The sequence below is a fragment of the Pongo abelii genome, chromosome 1 (genome assembly GCF_028885655.2).
Source record: "Pongo abelii isolate AG06213 chromosome 1, NHGRI_mPonAbe1-v2.0_pri, whole genome shotgun sequence".
NCBI classification, from domain to species: Eukaryota; Metazoa; Chordata; class Mammalia; order Primates; family Hominidae; genus Pongo; species Pongo abelii.
This window is the reverse complement of record NC_071985.2, coordinates 141,221,890-141,239,882: the sequence shown is the minus strand read 5'-3', so window position 1 is coordinate 141,239,882 and position 17,993 is coordinate 141,221,890. Positions and strand designations below refer to the sequence as shown.

Here is a 17,993-nt window from a genome sequence, read left to right as displayed (position 1 = left end):
ACAGTAATATCGAGAGTGAATGAGGTTGGAAGAAGCTGCTTATTTCTTGAAACTTCTAATCTTAGATACCCTTTTTTCCTTATAAGCATGCAAAGTGACTAAGCCTGACATAAGTAAGCTGGCCATGGCCTCTGGACTAGGTATTTTAGGTTATTAAAAGCCAGGCACTAGGGTCTCATCTTGAAAATGTCTGCTTGTCCTAGGGCTCCAAGTCTACAGACCTTGCAGGAGAGAATGCTCAAGTTTGGAATACAAATAAAGCAAGATTAAAAAAAAAAAATTAGAGGCCGAGCACAGTGGCTCACACCTGTAATCCCAGTACTTTGGGAGGCCAAGGCAGGTGGACAGCTTCAGCCCAGGAGTTTGAGACCAGCCTGGGCAACAAAATGAAACCCCATCTTTACAAAAAAAGAGGCAAAAATTAGCTGGGTGTGGGGGTGCATGCCTGTAGTCCCAGCTACTCGGGAGGCTGAGGTGAGAGGATGGCTTGAGCCCAGGCAGCAGAGGTTACAGTCAGCTGAGATCATGCCACTGAACTCTAGCTTGGGCTACAGAGCCAGACCCTCTCTCGAAAAAAAAAAAGAAAAAAAAAATCAGGTACATGGAATAAAGTAAAAAGATACATTTAAAAATCTAGTTCATGCCCAGCACTGTGGCTCACGCCTATAAACCCAGCACTTTGGGAGGCCAAAGTGGGTGCATCACTTGAGACCAGGAGTTTGAGATTACCCTGGACAATATGGCAAAATCCTATCTCTACAAAAAATACCAAAAAAAATCAGCTGGTCATGTTGGCATACACCTGTAGTACCAGCTACTCGAGAGGCTGAGGCAGGAGGATCGCTTGAGCCCAGAAGATTGAGGCTACAGTGAGGCATGTTTGCACCACTGCACTCCAGCCTGAGTAATGGAGTGAGACTAAAAAAAAAAAAAAAAAAAAAAAAAAAAGTGCTGCAGCAAGGTTTTCTTACTAGTTTTATGAAATACAGTTCACATACCATTATATTCAGCCTTTTAAACTGTACAATTCAGTGTTTCTGTGTACATTTACAAGGTGTGGTATATTCACCACTATGTAATTACGCAACATTTTTATCACCTCCCAAAAGAAATCTCATATCATTAGTAGTCATTCCCCATTTTCCCCTCCCATCAGCCCCTGGCAATTACTAATCTTTCTGTTTCTATAGATTTGCCCATTCTGGACATTTTATATAAATTGGAATCATACAATTTGTGACCATTAGCATCTGGCTTCTTTCACTTAGTATAAGGTTTTCAAGACCCATCTATGTTGTGGAATGTATCAGAACTTCAATCCTTTTTATGGCTAAATAATATTGCATTGTATGGATATAGCACTGTTTTCATCCATTCATCTGTTGATAGACATTTGGGTTGTTTCCACTTTCTGGTTACTGTGAATAATGATGCTTTGGACATTTGTGGACAAGTTCTTGGGGACATGTGTTTTGCTCAATTGTTTTCCACAGAACTATTTCACATTCCCACCAGCAATGTATATGTGTTCCAATTTCCCTACAGCTTTCACAACCCTTGTTATCACCTTTTTTATTATAGCCATCCTAGTGTGAAGTGGCATCTCACTGTGGTTTTCATTAGCATGTCCCTAATGACTCATGATATTGAGCATCTTTTCATGTGTTTTTTGGCCATTTGTCTTTTCTCTGGAAACCATGTATTTAAATTGTAGTATGTCCTTAAAGACAGCTTCAGATTGTGGCTCTCCTCAATCATTTTAGCAAATTCAGGTTGAAGGTTCACGCCTCATCACCCAGTTAAGTTATCTTACTTTTTTTTTCAGTGTAGAAATGAATGCATAAATAAAAACAGGCTTATGTGATCCTTCTAAGAGATTATTTGCAGTTTCAACATGGCACACTGAGAGGGTAAGATGATTTTTATTTCTGATTGTTCTCTGGGCCACCCATACACCCTGCAAAAGGAAAACTATAAGATCATGACAACTTCATCACGTGTGTGTGTGTGACTCACACTCAAAGATTCGCTACTTGAAACTCAGCCTGGAAGCGTCACTCTTCATCCCACTCATATTTCCTAGGTAACCAGAATAACCAGATAAAGGAGCTGCACCTGCAAAGAAAACTAAATCCCACTTTCTCCCTGCCTGACATGCTCCCTTCTTGCCTGTGCTGTGAGGGGGTGAGAAGGACTGAAATGATTTGACAGAAAAAGACAGATGCCTTTATTACCAGTATTAAAGTATGTTTTTAGTCACCCTCATGGGTGGCTGCGATGTTCTGGGTAACATAAGGCCCTCCTAATTAATTATGAAAGTTTTCCTTTTTTAATTTGGGCAGTCATAACAACACAGACATGTCCATTTAAATAAAAAGGTCACCCTGATAAATGAGTAGATGCTATTACTTGAACTTTTCTCATAGCCCTATTAAAAAAAAAAAGTTAAAAGTTTTGTAACTCTACGTACACAGCAGACAGCTCTGAGACAGAAATGCAAACCCTCCAGCAGCATATCAGGAAACAGGCAAGGATACATGCATCATGGACTGAGAGTGAAGAGTCCCATTCGCTTTCCACAGCTCCTTAAGCTCCTGGATAACCTCGGAGAAGACAGTGATGAAAACGGTGAAGCCTGAGTTTCCAGAGATCCCGTGGGCCCTCTGAAGTGTTTGATGAACACTTTATGTAAAATAATTTAGTTATCTTATCCCCAAACTTTAACTCTTAACTATATAAACGGATAAAGAGAACACACTACTGGATTTCTATCGATCACCAGACCCTCTGTGGCAAAGGCTGTCAAGGAGATGAGCAGACACTAAAATTCATTTCAGGCCACAGAGAGGAAGGGAAAAGCCTGCCCAAGGAGAGTGGCCCAGCTTGTGCAAGGACTTGCATCACTCGTCGTCTGCTGATGTGAGAACGTGAATGAACAACAGATGTTCCATCGTCTCTTCCAGGCCATGAAGAAATGTGCAGACGGGAAAAAAACCATTTTCCCTAAAGGAAGCCTGCTGGACAACAAAGCAGAGTTCAGGTGTCCTGGAATTTAAATCCTTGACTTCGCCTGATGCTGCCTCCCACGTGTTGGTAATTTTAGGCTCATTACTTGATCTGCAATCTCCTTACATGGGACTGATCCAAATGGGGTTGATGTTCAATTGTTTACTAAAGCGGCCACCTTCTTTCATTGTTAGTGTCTAAACTGATGACCAAGAAGCAGTTTTTCCAGATTTTAAGCAAAATTAAACCAAATTAATAACTAAGAGTAAGACATTTTCCCTCAAAACCCATGGACTGGCAGACTGAAGAAAGAATCCAGGCAGCAGTAAGTACAACTATGACATACGTAGCCCACACTTTCATCTGGAACTATAGCCCAGAGAAACAGAACCCCTTTCAATCTGGGGCCAGCCAAACAAGATATTTCATAATTACAGATGCAAATTCAACACCCGTCCCACATGCTCTTTACTGTGACTAGAAATAAATAAGAGCAGCAACGGCAGGTGATGTCTACAAATATTTTATATGTGATCTCACTTACTCAAGATAACAGCCCTATGATGGAGGGCCTGAGAAAAATCCAGCTTAGAGAAATTAATTTGCCCAACGTCACTGCTTGGACCCAAACCAGGACATGAACTGCCTTTGCTCATAATGTCTCTATAACCTGCCCACTGTGGTAGCCACTAGCCTCACATAGCTACTAAGCACCTGAAATGTGGCTAAGCAGGACTGAAGAACTGTAATTTAAGTAGCCATGCACAGCTATTTCCTACAGTATTGGACAGTATAGCTCTACAGTATGAGGGCTAAATGTGCATATGACTTTATGATCAGAGCCATTATTACTATCACAAGTAACTTTAATTAGAGGAGACTGACAGTGATTATGAGTACGAAGGCAGACAGTTTAGCATAACACCTTGTAGAATAGGTCCCATCTAGGTTTGAGTACCAACTCTGCAAGTAACTAGCCATGTGATTTGGGCCACTACTTAACTTCTCTAACTCTTAGTTCTTCATCTATAAGAAGGGATCTACACTATCGTACCGTAGAAGGTTATTGTGAGAATTAGATAAAGTATTAGAGCATTTAGTGACCTGAAATATCCTAAGTGCTAAATAAATGTGCTAGTAATAACAACTAAATAATTACTAATTTTTGATTTTTGGCCTTTTTAATATAGAATAAGAGCTGCAATTCCCAGAAAAGGCTACAATAAAGTTATTGTAATACCCACCTTGTAAATGTACCTTTTGAGTTTAAATGTTTTCTTTTGAAATTAATTTAAATTTACAGCAAAGTTGCTAGTACAAAGGACTCTAGTAGACCCTTTAACTAGATTCATCAGTTTTTAAAACCTTGCCACATTTGCTTTATTCTTCTCTCTATACAACATGTTTTTTTCCTGAATGATCTGACCTTTTAGCCCTTAACCTTAAAGAATATTAAGTATGTTTCCTAAGGATATTCTCTTACATAAAAACAATATAATTATCAAATTCAAGGAATATAACATTGATATAATATTTTAATCTATAGGCTCAATTATAATTTATTTATATAAAATACAATCCACTGTCTCCCTAATGTCTTTTATAGCAGCTGCCCCACTCCCTACCCAACAGGATCCAGCTCAGGATCACATGTGTCTTGTCTTTTTGTGTCCCTTAATCTGGAATGGCTCCCCAGCCTTTCTCTGTCTTTCATGACTGACACTTTTGAAGATTACAGGCCAGTTATCTTATAGAATGTCATTCAATTTGGTTTTGTCAGCGTTTCTTCATGATTAGATTCAGGTTATATGCATTTCTGGCAAAAAATACTACGAAAGTGATGCTGTGTTCTCTCTCATTTATAGGCACACAGCATCCATCGTTGCTGATATAAATTTTAATCACTTGGTTAAGGTATCATGGGATACCCATGTTGCTGATATGAATTTTAATCACTTGGTTAAGGTATCATGGGATATCCCCAAGGCATATAGTCACTATTTTTTATGTGTAATTAATAAGTAATTTGTATAAAAGATATTTTAAGAATATCTAAATATACTATTTCCCGAACTCCCTCCATCTCTGCTAGATTTAGCGTCTGTTGATAACTCTTGCCTAGTCAACTTTTATTATGATGGTTGCAAAATGATCATTTTCTAACTCCTTTGCTCCTTCTATATTTACTAGTCGGCATTTTACTATAAAGATGAGCTTTTCCTTTTCTCCCTTTTATTCATTTATGTACTTATTGTAATAATTGTATTGACTATGGATTCTTACATTATTCAACAAGAACCTTTGAGTTTTTAGAAATACTCTTCAAACCCAGGGGAAAGAAACTACAGATCTGGATTGAGAGTCATTAACTGGGCAAAGTTTATTCATGAGGCAAGAGGAAAACTATTAACTGGGGACTCCACTTGTTTTGGATGCTTGTGGGCAAGAGAGGTTTAAGGCCTCAGGCGCTGCAGTTAGGACATTAGCCTGCAGCTCTCGCAATAGACAACGTGAATTACCACTACCAAGTTGCAGTGTTGCTCATCATCAGACATGATATCATACCAAAAAAATTCCATCCAAACAATCCATCTATTTCTCCACAACTAGCACACTTGAATGTTCTGGCAAACTCAAAGGGACATGATTTACAAATAGTAGGTAATATTTGGATCTTTCCACAAGAGCTGGGTTCCAGCTTGTTTTTTTAATAAAATACAAATGACTTCATTTTGGAGCTCACTGTGTCACTTTCTCAACAAACAGATCCTCATATCAGGAATTAGGCCTGTGTTATATACAAATAGTATGGATCCGTGCATATTTATTTTGTGGTCAGGGACCACACAGCCGGTAGCCAGTTACAATATTTACAGGGCTCCTGATGCCACAAGGGGGGTTTCAGAGCTGAAACCAAAGCTCAGGCCACACAGAGTATGACGACAGGTCCTGCTCTAACGTGCGCACTAGACCCCAGCCTCTGCCCACAGAAGATGGGCGGGTGTGTCTGCTTTCTGTGAATGCTTATCTATGTCATCATCCAAATATCACTAAGTGCATCCTCCAAATTTAACACTCTTTGGACTCTGGCATTATTTCAATGAAAGTAAGCCTTTATTAAAAGTTTGGCAAAGTTTAAGGATCATTATATCCTTGTGCTAAGGATCAGTTTGGGGGAGGTTTAAGCACTTACCAAAAACAGTCTGGAGACCCCAGTGGCAAGTCTCTCTGTCTTCAGATGCCACACCAGGGGGTGTGGGGAGTTGAGCAGGAACACGACAGGCTTGTGGTGGATGTGGACTGAGGAGATGGGATTCAGGTGAAGTGTGACCTAGGAAGCAACAGAAAGAGGGTAGAAATCTTAGCCCTGGCTTTCCACGAAAATCACTCAGAGCAGCCTCTGGAATACTTTTTTGCAACTCACTATCAATAGAAACAAGCTATAATCTAGCTCAGATTCTATGAATAAGATACATTAAGTTGAACCAGATGATATTGCCAATATTTGACCATTTTTTACTACAAAGTGGCTATTTCACATGGGTCAACCACACTAATCTCAACCAAAGCATGATTTAGCTCCCTGTCAAAGAACAAATAAACAGAACACATTTTTTTCTTTCAAAAAGTCAGCAAAGGTGGAATAAAAGTTACCTTCCCTTAGGCATGCTTTAAGCTTTAGGTCAAATGACTAAGGTGAAAATTGGAAAACAAAATCCCCTGGGGGTGGGGTCATCCCTCTGGATCTCCAGAGAAATGACTTTCTTCTCCTCCAGGTAAGCTCCAACCTCTCTATAAAGTGAAATGGGTTCTGCCAAAGAAAAGTGCCAAAAGCTGAGAGAAAGCGGCTGCCAAGGGAGGCTGCCAGGGCTTTCGTTGTCTCAGCTTTCAGCTTGAAGGGCTTTTCCAAAGAAATGAAGCACAGAGGACACACAGAATAAAGAGTGATTGTATACAGCCCCTGTCAAAAAAAAAAAAAAAAAAAAAAAAAACAGAAGAAAACCATGGGATGGATACAAAAACTGTAGCCAATTTTGACAGCAGATCAAGGACCACTGCAGGTCACCACTGTTGTCATTAACATCACTAAAAAGCACCTGTGAATGGAGCTGCAAACCATGGACTCAACAAAGTCCTCTTGGCACACATGAGCCCAGGGCAACATGAACATAGGAGAACAAAGGGATATATAAGGAAATATTTACTAGATACTTTCATACAGTCTGTCTCATACTGGCTTTCCATACAGAATGGGAAGGCAAGACCCAAGAATCACATATTTAAACAGAGTGAACTCATCAAAGATAACCATAAAGTAATAAGGGAGGGACAGGACAAAAAAGGACTTAGGCTAGAAAGACACAGACTGAATGATGTATCGGGAATAACAGTACATCTCAGCTAGCATCCTCATGAGGATGACATGGTCTAGATCCACGATCTGAGTCTATATAACCATCAGGGATACAGCACTAAATGCTGGACTATTTCACATTTTCCCAATGGCTGCCAGCCCACTGTGATCTCAACATACCTCTACCTTTTTTTGTAGGGATCACTTATGACCAATGTCACTTATCATAGTATGCTCTCAGGTCATTGATAAATAAGACAGTAAACTTTCATTATCTTTCAAAACCCAGGCTTTAGCACAGGGTAAGCATTCAGCAAATGTCAAAATAATGTTTTAATTCTCTGCTTTTCAATGCCACAAAAATATTCTATGAATAACTTGCATCATCTTGTTCACTAGCTTGAGAATGCATGTCTTAATTTCCAAAATGGACTGTAGGCCAGGAGTTTGAGACCAGCCTGGCCAACATGGAAAAACCCCGTCTCTACTAAAAATAAAAAAATAAATTAGCCGGGCGTGGTAGCAGGCACCTGATACTCAGGTGGCTGAGACACAAGAATCGCTTAAACCCAGGAAGTGGAGGTTGCAGTGAGCCCAGATTGTGCCACTGCACTCCAGCCTGGGCTACAGAGTGAGACTCTGTTTCAAAAACAAACAAACAAAAAACTGTGCTTAACATAGACACGATAATACACTTGATCTTAGCCAAAAGGCCAGGAAGTAAACATACACAATAAATATTGACTTATCACAGCAAATTCATATATTTATATGTTACCTAAAGGGGGAAAAAAGGTTCAAAGGAATTTAGCTGGCTAATTTGCAAAAAAATACAAATATAAGCAACACTCCAACTGTCATGAGCTATTTCTGCACACAGCTAGGATCATTTTTAAATTTGGCATAAGCATAGCGCTAAATCAAAGTACTAGATGAACAGTGACGTCAAGTACAGCTACAGCAAAGTAATGTGCTCCTTGGTTGTAAAGACTCTACCTCACAGCACACTTTGGAGATGCTGTCCACATCTAGAAATAAACAGATTGATAGCCACTGAGAAGAGGAGATGCTATAGAAATAGCAGAAGCAAAGATTCAAACTGTACTGAACAAAGAGACACACACACACTATGGAGACTGAAGGAAGGATGAAATCATCATTTCTTCCAGAGTACCTGAAAACTGCAAAGCAACACTTTGACTTTCACTAATAACATGTATCAGTAAAAGGTTTCTCTATTTATTTATTCCAAGACTATTTACTGAGTACCATAATGATGCAAAGAATAGTAATGTATATCTGCAGGGGCTGCATCAACCCTTCTGAAGATTTTCTTTGCAGTCCTCAGGCATGCAATTCTTCTTAGAGCTCATAGACACGCAGAAGTTTCAGTCAAAATATATACTACAAAATACTAGTAAGTACGTATTTCAAATGAACAAGAATTTTTTATAAAAGCTCATGAAATGAGAAGAAAAAGATCTATGAGACAGATATCGGTGCTCAGGTCCAAAATTTTCCAGATGGTCAAAAGTGCTGAGGCCTGGCTCATACAATCAAGGAAAGATTTCTAGGAGCCACAGCTCTCTGAGCTTTCCTGGAAACAGCTCCCTCTTCAATATGTGGCAGTGTCTGGCCAAGATGAATCTCTGACTCTGGCATACAGGGTCCAGGCAGAGCCCCAAAAGCCATTTGGCACAGAAGAATTCACACTACAATTGGGAAATTCAAAGAAAAATACCCAATAGTTTCTTTAAAAGATCATTTGGCAGGGACAATGAGTCCTGCAAGCGCCTGCTCACCTAATCCCTCAGCAACCTGTCTTTTTTATGCTTCCCCGGCTTGAGTAAATCTTGCTGAAGGGAAGATAAAGGACAACCAAAACAACTAACAAAAGAACCATGGTATAAAAGCTTCCAGAAATGTAGAGAGAACACACGGCAATATCTCAAAGAATTCCTGGCTAAGTTGCCCAATTTCTCCCAGGCTGGGGAAAAAAAAAAAAAAAGAGAAAAGAAAGAAAAAGAAAATCCTCCTTAGGATCAATTATAGCTCAGGGTAGACTACAGTTACAAATATAAGAATATCCTGAAGCTTTTTGTGGTTACACTGTCCAGCGCTCATGGTCTAAAGGCCGAGCTGAGGCAGACTACAGCAAATAAATATCCCATGAAGAAATGATACAAAGAGTATCCAGAAATCTCCAGCTTGGAAATCCAAACAGTAGTTTAAAGAGTTGACCATCAATCCTATGTCAAATTTACACATAAAAATACAGGTTAACAGCTTTGTCTATGGGCTCATAAGTAATAAGGAATCGAACGCTGGGACCATGCAAGCTGTGAAGGCTGGTAGAGCCAAAGGGGATGCAGCTCAGAGGAGCAGCAATGACCAGTCTCGAAACCACTGGCTTCTTTGTAAATCTTTGGGAGTCGTGGAACATTTGAGAACTTAATGCATGTATGAACCCTCTCTTTACCAAACCAAACCAAACAAAAAACATCCATATCACATAAACTTTTGCAGACAATGTCAGGGAATTACATTCACTGCAGGGCCCATGAACTCCCCGTTAAGCACCCATTAACCCAGATTAAGAACCCCATTGTAAAAGAGTAAGAAAGTTCTAACAGCAACAATGGTAACAAAATGGCTCCATCTAATTAAACTACAAATTACACCACTGGTCTTAAGATGTCATCCTTTCAGCAGAAGAACTTAATAGATGAAGACTCAGAACTAAAAAAACTTTCACATGTAGTTTCTTGTGAAACCCATACTTTGACCACAAACTGGTCCATGAAGCCTAATCCAAGAGTTCCTGTTCTAACCACGCTGGTCTCAAACAGTGCTGGATATTCGGTATTCCTGATGGTGTGAGAAAATGCAAGCAAATCTGATCTGCCACATCCCTTATGTAACACCATCCCTCATACATTGCTGATTCTTCCCCTAAATGGAAAAGAGTTAATTGGTTTAACCTGTTCTACAACACCTATTCATACTAGGTCTTCTGCAGTTACCTGTGCAATGCAACAAACATAATTTTATAAAGAAATTCAAAGCAGATCTTCTGAGTGTTTTTCTGGGGAATCTGAACACAACTTTGCCCAAAGTCATGGACAACTCTAAGGAGCACAAAGCCTCTGAGTGGAAAGGCCACCTCCCTATCTCTCACTTGGGAAGCATGTCCTTGCTCACATTATCAGCAGAAAATAACAAGGACAATCTTTTCTGGACCTTGTTATAGTGAAGGTTTCTCGGTTCTCCAAAGATTATCGTTGATAAGCAAAAACTATCTATTGTCTCAAACTCTGTAAATTACTTCATGAAAATGAATTACAGGAAGAGGGGGAAACCCTACTTGCTTTATGGAAAGATTCCTTACGAAAATTGTTTTGAATTTCCCAAGATTCATAATATAGATGCAAGCCATTTCTACCATAGAGATTTCAGAATATGAATTAGTTAGACCCCCTACTTCTGGGGTTCATTAAAACAAACGAAAAAGCAAAGTGAGCAAGGCAACTGATATGCTAGTCTAACAGCTGTCCAATTTTGCTAACGTGTCAGTGAGGTCCATTTCAACATTTCTGATTCTTAGAACAGCCCCTGTGGACCTGTGAAGCAATGAAGTCATCCAAAACACTACCAGGGAGACTCTTATTATCTAAAACCAGACCAAATAATTCTCTGAAATGGATGATTCAATAATCAGTTTACACTAAGATAAGAAAAGAACTCCAACAGCGTGCCTACAACCAAGACCCATAAAATTACATGCTGGTCTGTATATAGCCATCATCTGTCCCCTCTTCAGGGGTAAGGAGACATCCCACTTGGCAACAATGTTAGTAGTAACTGAAAACATCCTGAATCTGGGTCTCCCAGCACCCACACTTTGCACGCACAAATGGAAAGGCACAAACCTATTTCAGGACACTAGGGTCCCACCACTGAACTCAAATTTCACTGACATTTGGGCAATATGACTTTTAGGAACTCAAACCTGACCCCAGACGGATCTAAAGTGTGCAACTGACTGCTACTGGTGGGAACAGTATTTACTTAGTTGCTGCTGCAGTATTTAAAGTATATTCTGGTCTAAGGAACCCCTACAGCTGATATTTTATTCACCATTGCTTGTCCTTCACTATTTGGGAAATGGTATAAAAAGATTCCCTCAAAATATTTTTAGAGAACTGGGTTTGGAGCTTTTAAATTTTTCCTTTTTATATTTCTCTGAATTTCTAGAGGAATATTAATCAGTTGGTGCTGAATTCAAGAAATCTTGACATACACACACATTCCCCCCCACACACACCCAGGGTCCTCATCCTGACCTGGGGCACTCAACTAACCATTCTCCTTGGTCAAACGGTATCAAGCTCTTTCCCAGTGGTTTTGTCTTGAAACCACTTCATGTGCTGAGAGGGACACTGTCAGTCCATTTCAAAACTAATCTCCCCTCCCCCCAACAAGGACATGATTCAGGATTCCCTGAGAGGCTCTGAAAATCAACTAATATAACCATAAAAGAGACAAAAAAAAAAAAAAAAAACCTAAAACGAAAGTCTGAAATGGGATGCAGAAATAAGCTCTGCTCCATATTTTGTATGCCCTGGAAAAATACTGGGAACTAAATTTGGGTTGGGGGTTGAGGGGCAAGAGCTCATATAAACAGAAGAGTATTTATGAAACTACAGGTCATGACCTTCTAAAGGGGTCCTGGGAGCCGTTGCAAGGAGATTCCAGAGACCCAGGCCCTTGCTTCCCAGAGCAGCCACAGCTCCCCCGGCTGCGGGGAAGAGAGGCAGGCAGAGTGGAGACCCTGATGTGTGGGTGGTTCGGGTGGAGGAATGCTGCTAGTGCCCTCAGCAGGCCACTACTGATGCAAGTCTGAGGACACAGACAGGCGCTTTTGTATCATTCTTTGGCATTAAGATAGGTTGTGTGAATAGGGTACTGTATACACCACTAACACACCGCAGCCTTGCAGGAGTCTGGTCTGAAGTGCACCACAGTGCTCCGGATGGACTCGTGGGTCCAGCTCACAATGCCATCTCCAGTAAAATCTTTCCCCCTCCCTCAGACAGAGCCAGAGTTCTCTCAGACAGCACTGGCGTTTCTACCTCTGCCTCTGCCTGGCACTATAATGATCTGTTTAGATCAAGCTTGTCCAACCCACGGCCACATGCTGCCCAGGATGGCTTTGAATGAGGCCCAACACAAATTTGTAAACTTTCTCAAAACATTAAGAGATTTCTTTTGTGATTTTTTTTTTCTTTTTCATTCATGAGTTTTCATTAGCGTTCGTGTACTTCATGTGTGGCCCGAGACAATTCTTCCAATGTGGCCCAGGGAAGCCAAAAGATCGGACACCCTGGTTTGGATGTTTGTCTCCCCTGTCACAGTATAAATTCCTCAGGTCATTCTTCAAGGGCAGAAACTGAGTCACACTCATTTCTGCATCCTTAGGCCTAGCACAGGGCCGGACATCTAGTAGGCACTCAACAAGTTCTCTGTAAGAAGGAATAAAAGAAGGAATGAACAAAAGTTATTAATGAAATGTGACTAGAATAATAATTACAGAGTCATATTGTCCTGTTTTTCTGGCCAGAAAAAGGGGTCGGGGTGTACATAGTAAACAGAACATTAACACACGGTCAAGAAAAGCAGATTCCAGGTACCGAAACAAATGACGGGGATGCTTCCTGGAAGGTATGCTGGACAGGATGCCAAGGCCACTCCCAGGCTTTGTGGGACAAGCCACCCTGATAGTCATCCTCTCCGTGTGTAAGACAGCGTAGAATGGCACTTGGGCCATCCATAGGAACCATACAAGGCAAAGAAAAGAAAATAGAAAATATTTGTTATCTTAAACAGTTACACAAATAAAAACATGTAAAATGTAAAAAACGTTTGGAGCGTGTTTCTTCCTTAGGGATAGATAACAAAGATAAAATACTTTGGGCAAATATTCCACTATCTTTTAGAGGCATAGAATTTTACATGGGTTTGCGTGTAGGCAATTAAGTGTGTTAGAGTGGTTAGAAATTAAAATTTTAGACAAACTGAAGAAACTCAATATTCGCACATTGATTAAAATGGGGGGAAGTTTGCTTTTTATATATACATTCCCTGTCATATTTAATAAATGCATCCATTCAGATCACTTTATTCTTGTTTTTAACACTAATATGTAACCAAAGCCCCATATAACTATGTGCTATACAAATGTATTTCCTCTCAAGTTCTCCTTTTTTTTGAGACAAGATCTCACTCTGTCGCTCAGGCTGGAGTGCAGTGGCACAATCAGAGCTCACCGTAACCTTCAACTCCTCAAGCAATCTCCTGTCTTGGCCTCCCAAGTAGCTATGGCCACAGGCATAAACCACCATAACCAGCTAATTTTCTTTTCTTTTTTTTTTTTTTTTTTTTTTTTTTTTTTTGGTAGAGACAGGGTCTTGCTATGTTGCCCAAGCTGATCTCAAATCCTGGTCTCAAACAATCCTCCCACCTCAGCCTCTCAAAATGCTGGGATTACAGGTGTGAGCCACACAGTACCTGGCCTAATTTCTACATTTTATAATGGGCTTCAAATTAGCTTTGCTACACACCTGTTTAGTAAGCCAGTATTCTGACATGTGTATGTTTTTACCAACAACAGATTGTTAGAATGGCCTGTGCGTCAGTACTGTGGTATATCAAACTGCATAATAAAGAGAATCACTGGAGTGACATTAGAAGCTGATTTACAAAATAAGCATAGCAGGAACTCAATTCCTACAAAATCTGAGTACTGGAGTAATCATTCCACCTGCTACGTGCAGTCAGAGATTAAAGCTGTCCTCACTGGGTTAACAAGAATTCTGGACAGAAAATATAGTTATAATTAAGTATTAACATGCTGCTCTTTGACCTACTTTCTTGTAACCAAGTCACATAGCACTAGATTCTCACCATTTGCATCCCCATTGCTCCTATAGATAGATAGGATGTCTGATGTTAGAATCCTAAGGGTTTTGTTTGAGAGTTGCATGAGCAGATCCTGAATTCCAATGGGACAGCTGACACCAACCAGTTTAAAGACTCCCACAAAGGAACCACCAAATCAGCATGAGGACACAGTTTCTTCATCTCCCTGTCCCATGACTTTACCCTGCACTCTTCGACCCGTCAACAATCTCCACACTTCAGCCCACCCAAAACCCTTAAAAACTCCAACCCCAAACTCCTGTGGGAGATGGATTTGAGTCTTCTCCCAGTTCAGCAGCTGTACAATTAAACCTCTGTCTCTGCTGCAACCTGGTGTCTCAGTGTATTCACTTGCCACTCACGTTGGGCAATGAACCTATTATGGCTGTAAGATCTCAATAAGGATTTCTGTTTAAGCAGCATCTTAAAGTTAGTTAAATTGTAATAGCAAAAACAAACAAACAAAAAAACCCCACAAAATGCAGTTGTATTCAGGTAGCAATTTAAGATGCTCTCAGCATCAAAGGATGGCATTTGGATTCCCCTGGGCTGAAGTACAATCTTAGAAAGTATATTAACCTGAAGCTGGTAAGGAATTCTTTAGGAGTACAGTGTTACCTTGCTAGCAGAAATCAGAAATCTAGAGAGGAGTAATTACTAAGATATGAACATTCAAAAACACCACACTTGGATTATTGTTAAAAATTGTGGTGGCAGCAGTAGTAATAACCTTCATCATCATCATCTCCTAAGGAAAGACAATAGGTAGATCCATGGCTCCTGTTGAGATTTGCTGCTGTCATCAAAAGGAAATGCTCTGCATAATATCTAATTACTCCCATCTTAAAGGCAAAGAAATTGGTGTTCTTGCCAAAGTCATATGGCTAGAAAATGACAGTGCTGGAAGTAGAACGAATGTCTCTCCCTGTCTCTCTGTCTGTCTGTCTCTCCCCCTACCTACCCACCCCCATCTTTAATCTTGGGTGTTAGTCTTGGGGCATAGAGGAGAATAGGAAGCTGCTCTATAGTAGGAAGAGGCAGGAACTATTTTACTGCTGGAAACTATATACAAACTCAGCAAAGTAACTTCTCAATTCTTTCTGGAAGGAGGGATAAATGCATTAATTACTGTTTTGTATTTTCACATTGGATCACAGAAAAAAAAAAAAAATGCCATGCTCTTTAAGACGACTTTGTGTCGGCTGGGTGCAGTGGCTCATGCCTGTAATCCCAGCACTTTGGGAGTCCAAGGCAGGAGGATCACCTGAGGTCGGGAGTTCAAGACCAGCCTGGCCAACATGGAGAAACCCCGTGTCTATTAAAAATACAAAATTAGCCGGGTGTGGTGGCACATGCCTGTAGTCCCAGCTACTCAGGAGGCTGAGGCAGGAGAATCCCTTGAACCCAGGAGGCGGAAGTTGAGTTGAGCCAAGATCATGCCATTGCACTCCAGCCTGGGCAACAAGAGTGAAACTCCATCTCGAAAAAAAAAATAGAAGACTTTGTGTCCAGAGGATGTTACTGACCTATGTCCTGTTGATCCATCTCTTACAGCATCCAGAATCTGCTGCCTTGTACTAACTTTGTACACATAAACTATCTCAGAGCATGAGGTGGGACTTGTATTTTTATCACCTTAGAACCTCGTCCAATATCTGGCACTTACAGGAATTACATTAATATTTGGTGATGAATGAATGAATGAAGGAAGCAACTGATATGTTTTGGATCTGTGTCCCCACCCAAATCTCATGTCGAACTGTAATCCCCAATGTTGGAGGTGGGGCCTGATGGGAGGTGACTGGATTATGGGGGAAGTTTCTCGTGAATGGTTTAGCACCATCTCCCTAGTGCTGTTCTCATGATAGAGTTCTCACAAGATCTGGCTGTTTAAAAATGTGTAGCACCTTGCCCTTCACTCTCTGTTCCTCCTGCTCCATCCACATAAGACATGCCTGCTTTCCCTTCGCCTTCTGCCATGATTGAAAGTTTCCTGAGGCCTCCCCAGAAGCTGCTATGTTTCCTGTACTGCCTGGAGAATTATGAGCCAATTAAACCTCTTTTCTTTATAAATTACCCAGTCTCGGGTATTTCTTTATGGCAATGTGAGAACGGACTAATACATGAATCAACACACACATTTTAAAGCATTATTTCATCTCTTCCAAGATCTACATTTTCTTCTAAGTTGGCCACATCTCCCGTAACCCAATCCTTTGGGTCACTCTGCCTTCCTTTCTAAATTACAGGCAGTTTGACCTGGTGGTTAAGAACAGTGACTCAGAGCCAGGCATTAGGTTGGAATCTCAGCTCTCCACCTACCCACCCTAGGGCCTTGAGGATGTTAAGACTCTACTCGCATCAGTTTCATCAATTGTAACATGGTGATAATAATTGTATCTATTCCATCAGATGTCAAAGGGTTAAATCTGTCATTTGTCGAAAGCACTTAGAACAGTGACTGGCATCTGTTAAGCACTCTCTAAGTGTTAGCTATTATTACTTCTACCCACTAAAACCACAGCTGCTATTCTCCATTCCCTTGGTTCCTATGGAAAGAAGCTCTTGTCTATACCATCCTCCATTGAGGCTTCAAGTCAAAACGGGTTTCCTCATAGTCCTCTAAACATCAAGCTGCTGGCATCCTTGGACTCGGCCCACATTCTCTTCCTAAACCAACTTCTCTCTGGGCACACACAGGCCCTGTTAAGCTTCCTCTTTGCCCCCACTCTCTTTCTTCCCCACCTGGCAACACCACTTCCTGAGTCACGCTCCCAAAGCTCACTCATAGCACTATCATGACCAACAACATCTCCAAGGCTCACTTCACTCTAGCCAGACTTGGAGATACTTCAAAGGCCCCACATGATTGGAGAGAAGGATAAGGGAGCTGTTTTTTGTTTTGTTTTGTTTTGTTTTTTTAACACAACACATCCTGAAGGGGATGCCCTGTTTCCATGTGTGTATTTTACTCTGACACAAACCGATCACTCTCAGGCTTGAACAAGCTTGGTGAAGACCTCCACCAGATACAAAACCAAAAAGGCCGAGACAGCTGCAAAGGTTTCTATTTCCCTAGAGATGGGAGTTTCATGGAAGGCTAAGGATCACCACAGCAACCAGACTACAAAAACAGTCGTGGGCTTCAGCACCGTAACTCTGGTAAAGCAATTTGTGCTCTGTGAAAGGCTGGGGCACAGAAGTTGAAGAATGATCAAAGTAAACACTGCTCCTCAGGCACCATTTTGTTGTGCTGATTTCAAGACACTGAGTCTCAGCATCAAAGTTCTGTTATGAAAGATGCGCATCAAGTGCCAAAGATTTGCTAGGCTGGACTGCCTGCCCCGGTGCAAAGGTCTGGAGAGAAATTCATAGCACATTTTCCAAAACAACCATTTCAAATTTGCTCTAAGAGCAGACCAGGGTAAAAATGTATGCCATTATATCAAGTTACCCTGCCCATGCTAGAACAACTGTTGATCCCAACCCTGGATTTAAAAAAAAAAAGAGTGGGTGATTTTTCTCATAAAACCCTAAACAGACTTTATCCCATGCTGAACTTACATAGACTGATTCCTACAGATTTAAGAAAAAATTATCTAAACTTTATTAAACACCAAATGAAAAAAATCACCTGTTCTAGTCTCTGATCTGC

At 40.7% G+C, this 17,993-nt stretch overlaps 1 protein-coding gene and 1 pseudogene across 10 annotated transcripts in view; both read right to left on the bottom strand.

The window, feature by feature from the left end:
* TGFBR3 (transforming growth factor beta receptor 3) overlaps nucleotides 1–17,993 on the bottom strand; it is a 202,647-nt gene that overhangs the window by 69,970 nt on the left and 114,684 nt on the right. For all 10 annotated transcript variants that reach the window (XM_063723499.1, NM_001159786.1, XM_063723498.1 and 7 more), the window contains 1 exon segment: nucleotides 6,200–6,337. In XM_063723499.1, coding sequence (XP_063579569.1) covers nucleotides 6,200–6,337 — 138 coding nt within the window.
* LOC112130852 (U2 spliceosomal RNA) lies at nucleotides 7,939–8,085 on the bottom strand (annotated as a pseudogene).